This window comes from Melanerpes formicivorus, unplaced genomic scaffold (assembly GCF_026170545.1).
Source record: "Melanerpes formicivorus ecotype bairdi unplaced genomic scaffold, bMelFor1.0.p_v2 SCAF_16, whole genome shotgun sequence".
In the NCBI taxonomy this organism is placed as follows: Eukaryota; Metazoa; Chordata; class Aves; order Piciformes; family Picidae; genus Melanerpes; species Melanerpes formicivorus.
The window spans coordinates 1032186-1048714 of NW_027142368.1; the positions used below are offsets into that span (position 1 = coordinate 1032186).

Here is a 16529-nt window from a genome sequence, read left to right on the forward strand (position 1 = left end):
AATGGAATAGAATAGACCAGGTTGGAAGAGACCTTCAAGATCATCAAGTCCAACCCATCAACCAATCCAACACTACCTAAACAACTATCCCATGGCACCAAGCACCCTATCAAGTCTCCTCCTAAACACCTCCAATGATGGTGACTCCACCACCTCCCATTCCAATGGGCAATCACTCTCGCTGTATAGAAAGTCTTCCTAATATCCAGCCTAAACCTCCCCTGGTGCAGCCTGAGACTGTGTCCTCTTGTTCTGTGCTGGCTGCCTGGGAGAAGAGACCAACCTCTGCCTGTCTACAACCTACCTTCAGGGAGTTGTAGACAGCAATAAGGTCTCCCCTGAGCCTCCTCTTCTCCAGGCTAAGCAACCCCAGCTCCCTCAGCCTCTCCTCACAGGGCTCGTGTTCCAAACCCCTCACCAACTTTGTTGCCCTGGAAGTCCCTTCCAATTCCTACCATCCTGGGATTCTGTAAATCATAGAATCAATGAGTTTGGAAAAGACCTCAGTGATCCTCGAGTCCAACCTGTCACCCAACACCTCCTGACAACTAAACCATGGCTCCAAGTGCCACATCCAATCCCCTCTTGAGCACCTCCAGGGATGGTGATAAATGAATGAGTGCATCCATATGGATGCAGAGCTACCTGTGCATTGACAGCAAGATTCCTTTGGATTAAACTGCATAATGCAGGAGGCTGCAAGGGAGCTGAGAATGAAAGAACCCAGGCTGTCGTGTCTGCCCCACAGACTGATTGTTGTTGACAAGCATGCAAAGCAGCTGGTAGACAGAGATAGCATCATTATCCTTCTGTCAATAAGGAAACAGAGGTGGTTGTGGTAGGTTGAAGATTCCCCCCAGCATTAACTTTTAGCCAGACCAACTCAGTTAGAAGCAAATGAAGCTGTATTGACAGGCAAGAACTATGCTCTACAAAGGAATGCAATGAATAAGTTGCATTAGGGGAAGTTTAGGCTCGAGGTGAGGAGAAAGTTCTTCACTGAGAGAGTGATTTGCCATTGGAATGTGCTGCCCAGGGAGGTGGTGGAGTCCGAATCCCTGGAGGTGTTCAAGAGGGGATTGGATGTGACACTTGGTGCCATGGTCTGGTCATGAGGTCTGTGGTGACAGGTTGGACTCGATCTTTGAGGTCTCTTCCAACCTTGGCGATGTTATAACACTGTGATACTGTGAAAGCAGTGAGTTAGACCTATCCCAAAGTCAGGTGAAAGCACATTATCTTCTCCCAAGAAAAGCAAATCTGCCAAGATCAGAAGAGAACAGGAATGGGAAGGTGAAATGTGAAGAATTATGATACAGCTTCTCTTATCCCAGAGATGTATCCAAAACTTTGTTTAGAATAAGCTTTTGTTTTCCTTTTTATCATGGAATAATGGAATCTATAAGCACCACAACAAGAGGACATGGTCTTAAGCTGTGCCAGGGTAAGTTTAGGCTGGAGGTGAGGAGAAAGTTCTTCACAGAGAGAGTTGTTAGCCTTTGGAATGTGCTGCCCAGGGAGGTGGTGGAGTCCCCATCCCTGGAGGTGTTCAAGAGGGGATTGGATGTGGCACTTGGAGCCATGGTTTAGTTGTCATAAGGTCTGTGGTGACAGGTTGGACTTGATGATCTCTGAGGTCTTTTCCAACCTTATTGATTCTATGATTCTGTGAACTCCATGAGTTAAGTTATGGATAGCCTTATTTTCCCGGACATCAGTAGTTCCAGCCAGGACACTCTCTGGAAAAACACAAGGAGGAAAAGAAAAGCTCCAAACAAAGTCCTATGGGAATCTTCCAAGTTCTTCTAGGAAACATTTCTGAACCAAGAGTTTTGGTGGCATAAAAGACAGAAAATTCCAAGATGGGAGAAGTCTCTGAGGTGTCATAAGAAGTTAGACCTCCTAAAGTAACTCCCAGGGCAAGGCCTCTGCAGGCAGAGTTTCTTCTTTTCTCTCTGAATGCTTTGTTCTCAGTGGTTATTACTATTTGTGATTTTTATTTTCCAAGGAATATAAATTTTCTGTTCTTCTAGTCATAGACACCCAGAAGAGAAAAGGCTGGCCACTTCATTTCAGTCACAAGTGCTGAGTGAAGGATACCCAAAGGAAGGGTGAGATGTGTAAAACTGTCTCCAGACAGGAAAAGGAGAAAGTGTTAAACCTTTTGAGGGGTTTTGGGGGCACATAAGAAGACCTTAAAATAAAACCAGCAAATACAAGGAAACAAGAGCTGAAGGCCATGCCAGAGGGGTGTTTCTAGTTGAGTAGAGCAGCCAAGACAGGATAAGTGAAGAATTTCCATGGTGTTTCACCAAATACAAGAGTTCTGCCTGTAATTGGAGCAACGAAATTAAGGAGCACTCTGAGCTATTAAGAGGATTAGAGATTTCTAGACACTGCACTGAGAAACTTTGGGTGAGAAAACATGGGCTATACTTTGTTTAAGATGCTCCTCAGAGTTTTACCCATGAAAGGAATCCATTAGTTATCATAGTATCATAGTATCAGTCAGGGTTGGAAGGGACCACAAGGATCAGCTAGTTCCAACCCCCCTACCATGGGCAGGGACACCCCACACTAGATCAGCCTGGCCACAGCCTCAGCCAGCCTGGCCTTAAACACCTCCAGGGACAGGGCCCCAACCACCTCCCTGGACAACCCATTCCAGGGCTTCACCACTCTCATGGGGAAGAACTTCCTCCCCACCTCCAGCTTCATTCCATTCCCCCTAGTCCTATCACTGCCTGAGATCCTGAGCAGTCCCTCCCCAGCCTTCCTGGAGCCCCCTTCAGATGCTGGAAGGCCACAATGAGGTCACCTGGGAGCCTTCTCTTCTCCAGACTGAACAGCCCCAGTTTCCTGCAAAAATAATGTTACAGTGCATGGTGTGTCACAGAATGATGGAAGAGACCTCTGAAGATCATGGAGTCCAACCTCCCTGCCAGAGAAGGATCACCTAAAGCAGATCACCTAGGATTGTCATGTTGATTTGTAAGAGCTACTTTTGTCTGCAAGGAGCTTCACTACCTGCATTTGTAAGGGCTACTTTTGTCTGCAAGGAGCTTCACTACCTGCATTTGTAAGGGCTACTTTTGTCTGCAAGGAGCTTCACTACCTGCATTTGTAAGGGCTACTCGTTTCTCCTAGGAGCTTCACTGCCTGCATTTGTAAGGGCTACTCTTGTCTGCAAGGAGCTTCACTACCTGCATTTGTAAGGGCTACTCTTGTCTGCGAGGAGCTTCACTACCTGCATTTGTAAGGGCTACTCTTGTCTGCAAGGAGCTTCACTACTTGCATTTGTAAGGGCTACTCATTTCTCCTAGGTGCTTCACTGCCTGCATTTGTAAGGGCTACTCTTGTTTCCTAGGAGCTTCAGAAGCATCATTTAACTTTTGCAGAAATTGTTCTGTGTGATGGTGAGACCCAAGAGATCCTTGGGCTCTGAAGCCATGGCCTGAGGGCATCTCGTTGTAAACTTCCTTCAAGGGATGTCTTTGCTCAGCAGCGTCGCAAGGCACTGTTTGTTGTAGGAGTTCCTGCAGGTTGAACTTGGTGTGGCCATTTGAAGGATTTAAAAGCATAGCATCCTGTAGATGCAGCAGAGCAATAAAAACGTTGGTGATTACTGAATCAATATTATCCCATTTCCTGTATTCTGAATTCCTTCATTTACGGTGAAAAACACCTGCCTGTTGACTCCTTATCTTCTGCAAACCTCACGCCTGTTTTTTCAGCCCTCCTCTTTACTCCTCCCTTCGGATCTCCTCCTCTGTGATAGAATCAGTTGCATCAGTGGGTATTATAAAAAGCCAGAGTTCTCAGTGGTGCTGCCAGTTCAGCCACCTTAGCCACCATGGGGCTAAGAGGGGCCAGCCTCTTCCTGCTCTGGCTGGCACTTTGCTGCGCCAACGAAATAAGAACAGGTAAGCTCTAGGAGCAAAATGGTAGTGGATTGCCTGCTGGACAAGAGGGGGAGAAGCAATAAGCCCTGAGGGAGGCAGTGACTTTAAATCATGCACTGGAGTTATAATGTGCCTTTGACTTCTTGATTTCAAATGAAGCTGCATAGCTCGGCCAACATAGCTAGATCCTGCTTTCTTGGTACCTATACCTGCTGCATTATTCTCTAGTTTGATCTGCTTGGAACATGTTTCCAGTGCTTCCTTTCTTCCCATGCCTTGAGACTTTTTCCTAGGAATGGCAGAAAGCAGCTGTAGGAGTTTGGGTTACGGCGATGGAGAAGTTGGATGGTTGTGTCTTCTGACTCTGGAGACTCCCTTTTTGCAAGGAGTGCCATGGAAAAGACAAGCAGTGATGGGGCAAAGTTACTGCTGGGGAGATTCCCATTGGACTCCAGAAGGAAATGAAAGCAGTCAGACATTGGATTAATCTCCTAAGGGAAGCAGTGGATTCCCCTACACTGCCCAGTTTTCATACTCAGCTTGGCAGGGTGCTGGGCCAGCTCACTACAGCTCCACCATCACCTAGAAAGGTTGGGCCAGACGATCCTTGAGGTCTCTTCCAACCTGGCACTCTGTGATACTTTCTTCAGGAGGGAATGTAATGACACTGAGCAAAGCCTGCTCTGTCACTCAGCACATTAGCAGTCCTGTAGAACTCTGATTTATTACCAGCCTGTTTTTGAGGGTTGAAATGGAGCACTCACAGTGGAAACTCCGTTTGGAAGAATAGGTGATGAATATTGTGTGGTGATCAGGTGTGGGGGTTTGCTTACCTCTAACCTACAGCATCTCACGCTGCACCAGGGGAAGTTTAGGCTATAGGTGAAGAGAAAGTTCTTCCCAGAAGGAGTAATTGGCCATTGGGATGTGCTGCCCAGGGAGGTGGTGGAGTCACCATCCCTGGAGGTGTTCAAGAGAGGATTGGATGTGGCACTTGGAGCGATGGTTTAGTTAGTCATGAGGTGTTGGGTGACAGGTTGGACTTGATGATCCTTGAGGTCTTTTCCAACCTTATTGATTCTATGATTCTATCTTGGGAATGATCAGCTATTATTTCTTGGTACAAGGGACTGGGAAGGGAAGTATCACCACCTTCAAGTCTTGCTCTGGCAAAAGAAAATACTTTCATTGGTAATTTCTTTATTTCCTCTACCGTGGTTATTTGCTGACCTGCCCTCTAATCTTTCTACCTTCTGATAACTTCTACTCTGTCATAACAGAAATCACTACTCCTGGTAGCAAAAGCTTTCAAAACTCGTTGTGCACAAGTCCTTGCCTAATACTTAAAGTCTTTGTCCTCCAGAGTATGAGTAGTACTTCCTTGATTCCTAGCTCTGTTTCCTCTTCTGTGTGTGCTGTAGCAGTGAAGAAATAGCTCTTAGAAATAGTGTTGCTAAAAACCATGGTAGTGTGATGCAGGATAAATTCATGGGCTTGGCTAAGCAGCTCCATTGCAATGATGCAGCAACTTGTTAATGGGCAGGGGGCTGTTTCCTCACCCCACACAGACAAGTCCCTTCACCTCAGGGTGAGGGTTATGTGACACATCCAGGTCTCACCAATATTTGTTCACTCTGATTTTCTCTTAGAGGCTCACATCTCTTCTGCTTCATAGGCAGACACTTAATCAGGTTTGAGATCTATGGAGTCACTCTGAACACAACTGGGAGTGGTTTCTGCTATAAAAGGCAACAATTAACTTTGCCTGGTGCTAGCTCATTTGGGCAGTTTTCACACCTGTTTCTTTTGTATCACTCCACAGGAAGGACAAGAAACCATGCCCAATCTGTCTGCAGCACCTGGGGAAACAACCACTTCAAAACCTTTGATGGAGACATCTACCAGTTCCCTGGCCTTTGCGAGTATAATTTTGCTTCTGACTGCCAAGGGTCTTACAAGGAGTTCTCTGTCCACATTCAGCGTGCTCTGAACAGCAGCAACCACCCTCAGATCCAGTACATCCTGCTGGCAGTCCAGGACTTCACAGTCTACCTCAGACCAAAAGTGGCTGTGGTGGATGGGGAGATGTAAGTTCCTTTAGCATAAGTTCCTTTAGCCTGCAGAAGAGGAGGCTCAGGGGAGACCTTGTTCTCTACAACTACCTGAAGGGAGGCTGTAGCCAGGAGGGGGTTGGTCTCTTCTCCCAGGCAGCCAGCGGCAGAGCAAGAGGACACAGTCTCAAGCTGTGCCAGGGGAGGTTTAGGCTGGAGGTGAGGAGAAAGTTCTACACAGTGAGAGTGGTTAGCTATTGGAATGTGCTGCCCAGGGAGGTGGTGGAGTCACCCTGCCTGGAACTGTTCAAAAAGGGATTGGACATGGCAATTGAAGCTATGGTTTAGTAGTCATGAGGTGCTGGGTGACAGGTTGGACTTGACGATATCTGAGGTCTTTTCCCATCTTTTGATTCTATTATTCTAAGAGCCTCTCAGGGAAGTTTGCTGGGAAGGGAAATGCAGGATTGATTCTTTACACAGCTGTCTCTATACCATTGAGGTGACTGCTACAAGCACTTCCATAAGCCCTTTGCAATCCAGCATAAAAATTGCTTTGAGGAGGACCTTTGACATTAATCAGCACTTCTACACTGGCCTGAGGGAGGTTGTAGCCAGGTGGGGGTTGGTCTCTCCTCCCAGGCAGCCAGCACCAGAACAAGAGGACACAGTCTCAAGCTGCACCAGGGGAGGTTCAGGCTGGATGTTAGGAAGAAATTCTTCCCAGCAAGAGAGATTGGCCATTGGGATGTGCTGCCCAGGGAGGTGGTGGAGTCACCATCACTGGAGGTGTTTAAAAAGAGCCTGGATGAGGCACTTGGTGCCATGGTTTAATTGATTAGATGGTGTTGGCTGATAAGTTGGACTTGGTGATCTCAAAGGTCTTTTCCAACCTGGTTAACTCTGCTTTCTATTCTGTATTCTGTATCTCAGTGCAAGTCAGGAAGAGGTTTGCATGCACAAAACAATGCACCTCATGAGCCAGAGAATGATTTATTTCTCATTTGGTTTATGGCATCACCTTGAGTTTACCTTAGCAGATTGTGGGGGAGGGAGGATCACGTGGCTCAGTTGGTAGAGCATGAGACTCTTAATCTCAGGGTCGTGGGTTTGAGCCCCACGTTGGGTGCCAAATGAATTTATGTGGTGGTGAAAGACAGTTCAGTTCTCCCCCACACACAAAGAAACCACGGCTAACTCAGTCGGAGAAGCAAAGATGAATTACAGCTATATTTACAAGCAGGATGAAATGCAAGTGGATATATACACAATATACAGTATTTACAATGTGTACAGAAACACACAGCAAAGAAAGTAATACAGGGCAAAACTCCCTCCTCCAGCCAGAGGAGGGCCCCACTCCCCTGTACCTCCTCTCTCCCCCTACCTCCCTTTTTTTCCCAAAAAGGGTTTAGAGAGAGAGAAAAGGTAATCATTAAGGAGGGAATTCTGTTAGTTCAAAGCACACCTGGAGTACTGTGTCCAGTTCTGGAGCCCCTATTACAAGAGGGATGTGGAGGTGCTGGAAGGTGCCCAGAGAAGGGCCAGGAGGATGAGCAGAGGGCTGGAGCACCTCTCCTGTGAGGACAGACTGAAGGAGTTGGGGCTGTTCAGTCTGCAGAAGAGAAGGCTCCCAGGTGACCTCATTGTGGCCTTCCAGGATCTGAAGGGGGCTCCAGGAAGGCTGGGGAGGGACTGCTCAGGATCTCAGGCAGTGATAGGACTAGGGGGAATGGAATGAAGCTGGAGGTGGGGAGATTGAGGCTGGAGGGGAGGAGGAAGTTCTTCCCCATGAGAGTGGTGAAGCCCTGGGATGGGTTGTCCAGGGAGGTGGTTGGGGCCCTGTCCCAGGAGGTGTTTAAGGCCAGGCTGGCTGAGGCTGTGGCCAGGCTGATGTAGTGTGGGGTGTCCCTGCCCATGGCAGGGGGGTTGGAACTGGCTGATCCTTGTGCTCCCTTCCAACCCTGACTGATACTATGATACTATGATATGCAAGAATTAGTTTTCTTATCTGTTAGCTCAAGATCCCGCAGCTGTTGCTCAAAGAGAGAAGCAGACAGGCTGAAAAGGCAGAGAGAACAGGACGGAGACTCAAACAGAACTGAAACTTCAAGTTGCATTTTACCTATCTACCAATGGAATTCCTTTAGACCTATCTTTGTTTTCAAAATATTCAGCCAGAGTGTTCCAGCAACTGTCCCTTTCTTAAAGGCACAGCCTAAAACGGTCACACAGATGGTTTAGCAAACCCTCAGAGGTGAAGAAGCATTTCTCCAGGGTCTTTTTCTCTTGCTCTGTGGCTTAAGAAAAGTGCTTTGTTTCCTGATCTTCACAGACAATTTTTTATCATCCTGTGGCCATTCATCAAGGGTTTATAGCAGATACAGTGCAGGTCAGGTGTGGCAGTAGGGAGTTTTGCACAGCAAGCTGTAGTGATTTTCTTTTCCTGTAACGTGGTTGCACCAGGAACTTGTCTGACACTATGACTGATGCCAAGAAGTTTCACAGCCTATCCTTTCCTGTCAAGAAGGTCAATGGCATCCTGGCCTGCATCAGGAAGAGTGTGGCCAGCAGGAGCAGGGAGGTCATTCTGCCCTGTGCTCAGCACTGCTGAGGCCACACCTTGAGTCCTGTGTCCAGTTCTGGGCCCCTCAGTTTAAGAAGGACATTGAGAGACTTGAAGGTGTCCAGAGAAGGGCAACAAAGCTGGGGAGGGGTCTGGAGCACAGCCCTGTGAGGAGAGGCTGAGGGAGCTGGGGTTGCTTAGCCTGGAGAAGAGGAGGCTCAGGGGAGACCTTCTTGCTCTCTCCAACTCCCTGAAGGGAGATTGTAGCCAGGTGGGGGTTGGGCTATTCTCCCAGGCAGCCAGCACCAGAACAAGAGGGCACAGTCTCAAGCTGTGCCAGAGGAGATAGGATTTTAGGAAGAAATTCTTCCCAGCAAGAGAGATTGGCCTTGGGAATGTGCTGCCCAGGGAGGTGGTGCAATCAACATCCCTGGAGGTGTTTAGGAAGAGCCTGGATGAGGCACTTGGTGCCCTGGTTTTAGTTGATTAGATGGTGTTGGATGATAGGTTGGACTTGATCTCAGAGGTCTCTTCCAACCTGGTCTGGTCTATTCTATTCTATTCTATTCTATTCTATTCTATTCTATTCTCAGCCTGTTTCTTTCAGTGTGTCTATATACGTGCACTCTGAAGCACCTCATAGGTTAAGACCCAGGTCTGAAGATGGAAGAAACTGGCTGGAAGGCAGCTCTTAGGTCCCCCCAGAGTGTTTTCCAGGCTGAACACCCCCAGCTCCCTCAGCCTGTGCTCACAGCAGAGCTGCTCCTGCCCTTAGATCATCTTTGTGGCCTCCTCTGGACCCCCTCCAGCAGCTCTGTGTCCTTCTGCTGGGGACACCAGAACTGGAGGCAGGGTTGGAGCTGAGGTGTCAGCAGGGCTGAATCCCCTCTCTTGCCCTGCTGCCCACACTCCTCTGGCTGCAGCCCAGCACACAGCTGCCTGCTGGGCTGCAGGAGGGCACTGCTGGCTCCTGGGTAGCTGCTCAGCAACCAATACACCCAAGCCTTTTTCTTCAGAGCTGCTCTCAAGCCACTCTATCAAACATCAATGCTCAGCCTTCTGCCAAGTATCTTCTGTCACATTAACTTGTCTTGCTGTCACCATAAACAAGCTTGGCCCTGTCAACCAGTGATTAATGAACTAACAGACTACTGAATTCCTCTTACCACCCTCTTTTCAAACTTTCTGGCAGCCCCTGTATCTGCCTGTGCTTTTTGAGCTCACTCTTGAGGAGGAATTCCTCTTACCACCCTCTTTTCAAACTTTCTGGCAGCCCCTGTATCTGCCTGTGCTTTTTGAGCTCACTCTTGAGGAGGAATTCCTCTTACCACCCTCTTTTCAAACTTTCTGGCAGCCCCTGTATCTGCCTGAGCTTTTTGAGCTCACTCTTGAGGAGGAATTCCTCTTACCACCCTCTTTTCAAACTTTCTGGCAGCCCCTGTATCTGCCTGAGCTTTTTGAGCTCACTTCTGAGGAGGAATTCCTCTTACCACCCTCTTTTCAAACTTTCTTGCAGCCCCTGTATCTGCCTGTGCTTTTTAAACTCACTCTTCAGGAGGAAGCTCTTTGCAAAGGAGCAATCAAACTGCCTGAAAAGGTTGCCAGCCCTTTTGGTAAAGGAAAGCTTCTGTTTGGGTTGTTGCTTCTTTCATTGGAGTAAATTATTAGTGAGTGTTTGAATATTCCCTATCAAACCACAGTGATGACTGTCCCTGGAAATTGAAGACATTGGATATTTTGTTGGTTTTTTTTTTGTTAAAGAACCTCTACCTTTGGGGAAGCTTTGCCTCTGAAATTGCTTTGCATTTCAGGTGTCACACAGTAGGGACTTTATGCCTCATTACAACAGGGCCTCCTGTGTAGCTAGGATCAGGCATCCAGAGAGTGGTTTCTCTCTTTCTGAAGATGTTTGGCTTTTTGCAAACATTAAGGTCCCCCTCCCCTTATGGTTCTGTACTAATGCAAAGTCCCTGGTTTTCTTTCTAGTGTGAAGACACCTTACTACAGCTCTGGCTTGTTGATTGAGAGCAATGACATCTACACCAAAGTGTATGCCAAATTTGGCCTGAGTCTGATTTGGAACCTGGAAGATGCATTGATGGTATGTATGATCCCTGGGGACTTGAGCAGCCTGGTCTAGCAGGAGGTGTCCCTGCCCATGGCAGGAGGGTTGGAACTAGGTGATGTTCAAGGTCCCTTCCAACCCCAACCAGTCTCTTAGCCTGGAGAAGAGGAGGCTCAGGGGAGACCTTCTTGCTCTCTACAACTCCCTGAAGGGAGGTTGTAGCTGGGAGGGGGTTTATCTCTTCTCCCAGGCAAACTGCACCAGAACAAGAGGACACAGTCTCAAGCTGTGCCAGGGGAAGTTTAGGCTGGATGTGAGGAGAAAGTTCTTCCCAGAGAGAGTAATTGGCCATGGGAATGTGCTCCCCCGGAAGGTGGTGAAGTTCCCATCCCTGGAGGTGTTCAAGAGGGGATTGGATGTGGCACCTGGTGCCATGGTTTAGTTGTCAGGAGATGTTGGGTGACAGGTTGGACTTGATGATCCTTGAGGTCTCTTCCAACCTTATTGATTCTATGATTTATTAGCTGTGCTACACATTATTTTTCCATGGATGCTTGCCTTAGAGTCTTGACTTCACCATCACTTCCACCATTTACCAGTCTCTTTTTGAGTAAATCTCTTTGCTTTGGAATTCCTTCATGCTCCTAAGAATGATTTTTCTGGTTTTCCTTTTTCTTTCCACTGTGCAGGTGGAGCTGGACAGCAAATTTGCTAACGGTACCTGTGGTCTCTGTGGGGATTACAATGGAATTCCTATCTACAATGAGTTTATCGATGGAGGTGAGCCAGCCTGAGCAGCCTGATCTACTTGAAGATATCTCTGCTCACTCTACAGGGGTTAGACTAGGTGACCTTTAAAAGCTCAATGAGGGCATGTATAGTCTTGCACCTGGGAAAGCACAAACCCATGTAGGTTGGAGACTGAGCTGTTGGAGAGCAGTAAAGGGGAAAAGGACCTGGGGGTCCCAGTGGATGGAAGGCTGGCCATGAGCCAGCAATGTGCTCTTGTGGCCAAGAAGGTCAGTGGCATCCTGGGGTGGATTAGAAGGGCTGTGGTCATTAGCTTGAGAGAGGTTCTCCTCCCCCTCTACTCTGCCCTGGTGAGGCTGCACCTGGAATATTGTGTCCAGTTCTTGCCCCCTCAGTTCAAGAGGGACAAGGAGCTACTGGAGAGAGTCCATCACAGAGCCACAAAGATGATCAAAGGAGTGGAACATCCTCCATAGAAGGAGAGCCTGAGGGGGCTGGGGTTCTATAGCTTGTGGAAGATGAGCCTGGGAGGTGACCTCATTCATACTGATAAAGATGTGCAGGGTGAGGCTGGAGCCAGGCTCTGCTGGGTGATGCCCAATGCCAGCACAAGGGGCAGTGGAGGAAGCTGAGGCAAAAGAAGTTCCTTTTGAACATGCAGAAGGACTTTTTCCCTGTGAGGGTGACAGAACCCTGGAACAGGCTGCCCAGGGGAGCTGTGGAGTCTCCCTCTGTGGAGATATTCAAAACACATCTGGATGCATTCCTGTGTGATCTGTTCTAGGTGATCCTGCTGTGGCAGGAGGGGTGGACTGGATGAGCTTTTGAGGTCCATTCCAGCCCCTAACATTCTTTCATTCTGTGTCTTGCAAGCCAAACCACTCTGTGATTCCATGGTCCTATTTATAATGGTAGTTATCGCAGCAGGTAATTTGATAACCAATGTGCTTAGGAGCACCACAAGAGAATAAATCTCAGCTGTGGTTGCCCCAGAATAAATGTTATATCCCAGTCCTGCATTCCTGTCTAAGGAATCATCTTATTCTTTTCCCTGCTGGCCTCCTTTTCTCCTCACATTTTTAAGCACAGTTAGGCATAATAGACATAATTCAAAGCAGAGACCTGTGTCCAACAGGCACTTTTAATACCACAGGAACTGTTTTCCTTCATCACTGGAGTCTCAGGTATCAGATCCTCCCTGCTGCCACTTTTGGGGCCTCAGCAAATTCTCTTTGTGTTTTTTTTTTATGCAGATACCAGCTATAATTCAATCACATATGGAAACTTGCAGAAGATCAACAAACCCAATACCAAATGTGAGGATCCTGATGAAACTCAAGCCCTTCCAAGCTGTAACGAGCATGTGAGTATTCCTGGTGGTGAACTTCACCTGCATGGACCCCGGGAGACCCCTGTGCTGATGAGAGTTAGTGTATGAGGAACTGGGAAGACTTTGTCCCTTCTGGGGCAAATGTTTTCTTTCTTTCTTGATCAACTGTTAGAATCATAGAATTGTCAGAGTTGGAAGGGACCTCAAGGATCAGCCAGGTACAACCCCTCTGTCATGGGCAGGGACACCTCACACCACAGCAGGTTGCTCACAGCCACTTCCAGCCTGGCTGCAAACACCTCCAGGCAGGAGGCTTCCACCACCTCCCTGGGCAGCCTGTGCCAGGCTCTCACCACCCTCATGGGGAACGACTTCTTCCTAACATCTGTATCTTCCCACTTCTAGTTTTGCTCCATCCCCCCCATTCCTATCACTCCCTGACATCCTCAAAAGTCCCTCCCCGACACCCTCAAAAGTCCCTCCCCAGCCTTCTTGGAGCCCCCTTCAGATCCTGGAAGGCCACAAGAAGGTCTCCTGGGAGCCTTCTCCTCTCCAGCCTGCACAACCCCAACTCTCTTAGTCTGTCTCCATAGCAGAGCAGCTCCAGCCCTCTGCTCATCTTCATGGCCCTTCTCTGGATGTGCTCCAGCACCTCCAGAGCCTTCCTGCAATAGAGGCTCCAGAACTGGTGGCAGTGCTCCAGGTGGGGTCTCAGCAGAGTGGAGTAAAGAAGGAGAATCACCTCCCTTGACCTGCTGGTTATGCATCTCTTGCTGCAGCCCAGGCTCTGCTTGGCTCTCTGGGCTGCAAGTGCTCACTGCTGGCTCCTGTTGAACTTCTCCTCCCCCAGCACCCCCAAGGCCTTTTCTCCATGGCTGCTCTCAAGCCTGCCCCTACCCAGCCTGTATCAGTGCTTGGGATTGCCCTGACCCAGCTGCGGACCTTGCACTTGGTGTTGTTGAACCTCATGGGGTTGTCATGGGCCCAGCTCTCCAGCCTGTCAAGGTCCCTCTGGATGGAGGTCCTTCTGGGTGTTGCTCTTTAGATGGCAAGAGGTTTAAGACCCAACAAGAAGTGCCTAGAAGCTGAGGTGGTTACAGGTCTCCTCTTTCCCCTCAGCGCGATGAGTGCGAGAGTCTGCTGACCTCCTCCGCCTTCACTGACTGCCAGTTGCGCCTTAACCTGGAGATGTACATCCAAGCCTGCATGCAGGACAAGTGTGCCTGCAGCGGAGAAGAGGACTCTTTCTGCCTCTGCAGCACCATCTCTGAGTACTCCCGCCAGTGCTCGCACGCCGGGGGCCGGCCGGGAGAGTGGAGGACGCAGAGCTTCTGCCGTAAGCAGCTCTCTACAGCTTCCCAAGCATTTCATGGCTGCAGCACTGAGAAGCATCTGAATTCAGTCCTCCTCTGCAAATCTGTAGCCATACATTATGTATTTCACACCCATAGCGCAGTAAACTGCATGCTGTGGTCTTCCTGATCTCTTCTTTAATAATGGGTTCAGTTTGGGGCCCCTCATGCCAAGGAGGACATTGCTTGAGGAGCTGGAGTGGGTCCAGAGAAGGGCAACAAAGCTGGGGAAGGCTCTGGAGAACAGGGTTGGGGAGGAGCAGCTGAGGGACCTGGGGATGTTCAGTCTGGGGAAGAGGAGGCTGAGGGGAGACCTCATTGCACACTACAGCTCCCTGAGAGGAGGTTGAAGTCAGGAGGGGGTTGGTCTCATCTCCCAGGTAGCAAGTGACAGGATGAGAGGAAATGGACTCAGGTTGCACCAGGGGTGGTTTGGGATGAGCATTAAGAAAAACTTCTTCTCCCAAAGGGTTCTGAAGCCATGGAACAGGCTGCCAAAGGCAGTAGTGAAGTTCCCACCTCTAAAGAGCTTTAAAAGCTGTGTAGATGTGGTACTGAGGGATGTGGTCTAGCACCAGACTTGGTAGTGTGGGGTTAATGGCTGGACTTGATCTTAAAGGACTTTTCCAGCCTGAAAGATTCTGTCATTCTTTAATTGCCTTTGTTATTCAGAAATCATTTTCAGCAAGTAGAAATTCTGCTCCCACTAAAAACCTGGGAGGTCTGATGCTGCAGGTGCCTGCAATCATTTGGTCCATTTGAAACCAAAAGAAGAAAATATGGAAAGTAGGGAGGGCAGCTGAGAAACAGCCAACCATGCTTGACCAGATGGAGTCTGGCTTAGGACACCACTGACTTGAGAGGTGTAGGGGATATGATCTCTGCTTTCTGAGGAATGATGGACTTCACTCTCACATAACTGCTGCTGTCTTACTCTTTCAGCCAAGACCTGTCCAAAGAATATGGTCTACAGAGAAAGCAGCTCCCCCTGCATGGACACTTGCTCACACTCAGAAGTCAGCAGCCTTTGTGAGGAGCACTACATGGATGGATGTTTCTGCCCTGAAGGCAAGTTGTTGGTCTAGCTCTTGCGTACGGAACTAAACCAAGAGGTCTGTTGAGGGAGGTCACAGCAAAAACCTGAAAAGTGGTCAAATTGCATCTGAGAAATGAGTACTTCTGCTCATGATTTCCCCTCCTAGGAGAACGCAATTATAAGAGTTTGGTTTTTTTTTCTCCTTAAAGGAGGTAATAGTTGATTAATGAATGCCTGCATTAGGAAGAGTGTGGCCAGCAAGAGCAGGGAAGTCATTGTGCCCTGTGCTCAGCACTGGTTAGGCCACACCTTGAGTCCTGTGTTTAGGACTCAAGCTTAGGCCCCTCAGTTTAGGAAAGATGTTGGAAGTTGTCCAGAGAAGGGCAACAAAGCTGGGGAGAGGCATCGAGCACAGCCCTGTGAGGAGAGGCTGAGGGAGCTGGGGTTGCTTAGCCTGGAGAAGAGGAGGCTCAGGGGAGACCTTCTTGCTCTCTCCAACTCCCTGAAGGGAGGTTGCAGACAGGCAGAGGTTGGTCTCTTCTCCCAGGCAGCCAGTACCAGAACAAGAGGACACAGTCTCAAGCTGCACCAAGGGAGGTTTAGGTTGGATGTTAGGAAGTTCTACACAGAGAGAGTGATTGGCCATTGGAATGTGCTGCCCAGGGAGGTGGTGGAGTCACCATCATTGGAAGTGTTCAGGAGGAGACTTGATGGGGTGCTTGGTGCCATGGGTTAGTTGTTTAGATGGTGTTGGGTTGGTTGATGGGTTGGACACAATGATCTTGAAGGTCTCTTCCAACCTGGTCTGTTTATTATTAATATTATTAAGTTCCCCACTATGAGGGTGGTGGAACACTGGAACAGGTTGCCCAGGGAGGTGGTTGAGGTTCCTTCCCTGGAGTTATTCAGTGTGAGCCTCCATGAGACTCTGAGCAACCTGATCTAGTTGGGGATGTCCCTGATGACTGCAGGGAGGTCAGACTGGGTGACCTTTGGTGGTCCCTTCCAGCTTGGACCGTTGTATGGTTCTGTGACCTGAGTTCAGTTGCACTCATGGCTACACTTCAGTTTTCTAGGACATGTCTTATATCACACAAAAAAACCAGCTTTGCTAAGCTCAGTCTCTACTTTCTGTCTCGAGCTGAGACCCTGAGAGTTTCTTCTCTTCAGAAAGAGCTGAAATGGCTTCCTGTTGTGCTTTGCAGGAACTGTGTATGATGACATCACTGATGGAGGCTGCATAGAACGCAGCCAGTGCTCCTGCAAGCTCCAAGGGAAGCAGTATGCACCTGGGCAAAACATTACCAATGAGTGCGAAGAATGGTAAGGGTCAGGGTTGCTTATACACCTTGCTTGGAATGAAAGGGGGCTGCAGGAAAGCTGGGGAGGGACTTTAGAGGGTGTCAGGTAATGATAGGAGAAGGGGAATGGAATAAAAATGGAAATGGAGAGATTCGAATTGGATGTTAGGAAGAAG

At 48.7% G+C, this 16529-nt stretch overlaps 1 protein-coding gene across 3 annotated transcripts in view; it reads left to right on the top strand.

Annotated features, from left to right (window-relative positions):
• The first annotated feature begins 3844 nt into the window (after window positions 1-3844).
• MUC2 (mucin 2, oligomeric mucus/gel-forming) overlaps window positions 3845-16529 on the top strand; it is an 84682-nt gene continuing 71997 nt past the window's right edge. For all 3 annotated transcript variants that reach the window (XM_068147781.1, XM_068147782.1, XM_068147783.1), the window contains exons 1-8: window positions 3845-3923; window positions 5725-5989; window positions 10506-10620; window positions 11274-11364; window positions 12588-12697; window positions 13784-14000; window positions 14959-15084; window positions 16258-16375. In XM_068147781.1, coding sequence (XP_068003882.1) covers window positions 3854-3923; window positions 5725-5989; window positions 10506-10620; window positions 11274-11364; window positions 12588-12697; window positions 13784-14000; window positions 14959-15084; window positions 16258-16375 — 1112 coding nt within the window. In that variant the 5' untranslated portion in view covers window positions 3845-3853. The remainder of the gene's footprint in view (window positions 3924-5724; window positions 5990-10505; window positions 10621-11273; window positions 11365-12587; window positions 12698-13783; window positions 14001-14958; window positions 15085-16257; window positions 16376-16529) is intronic.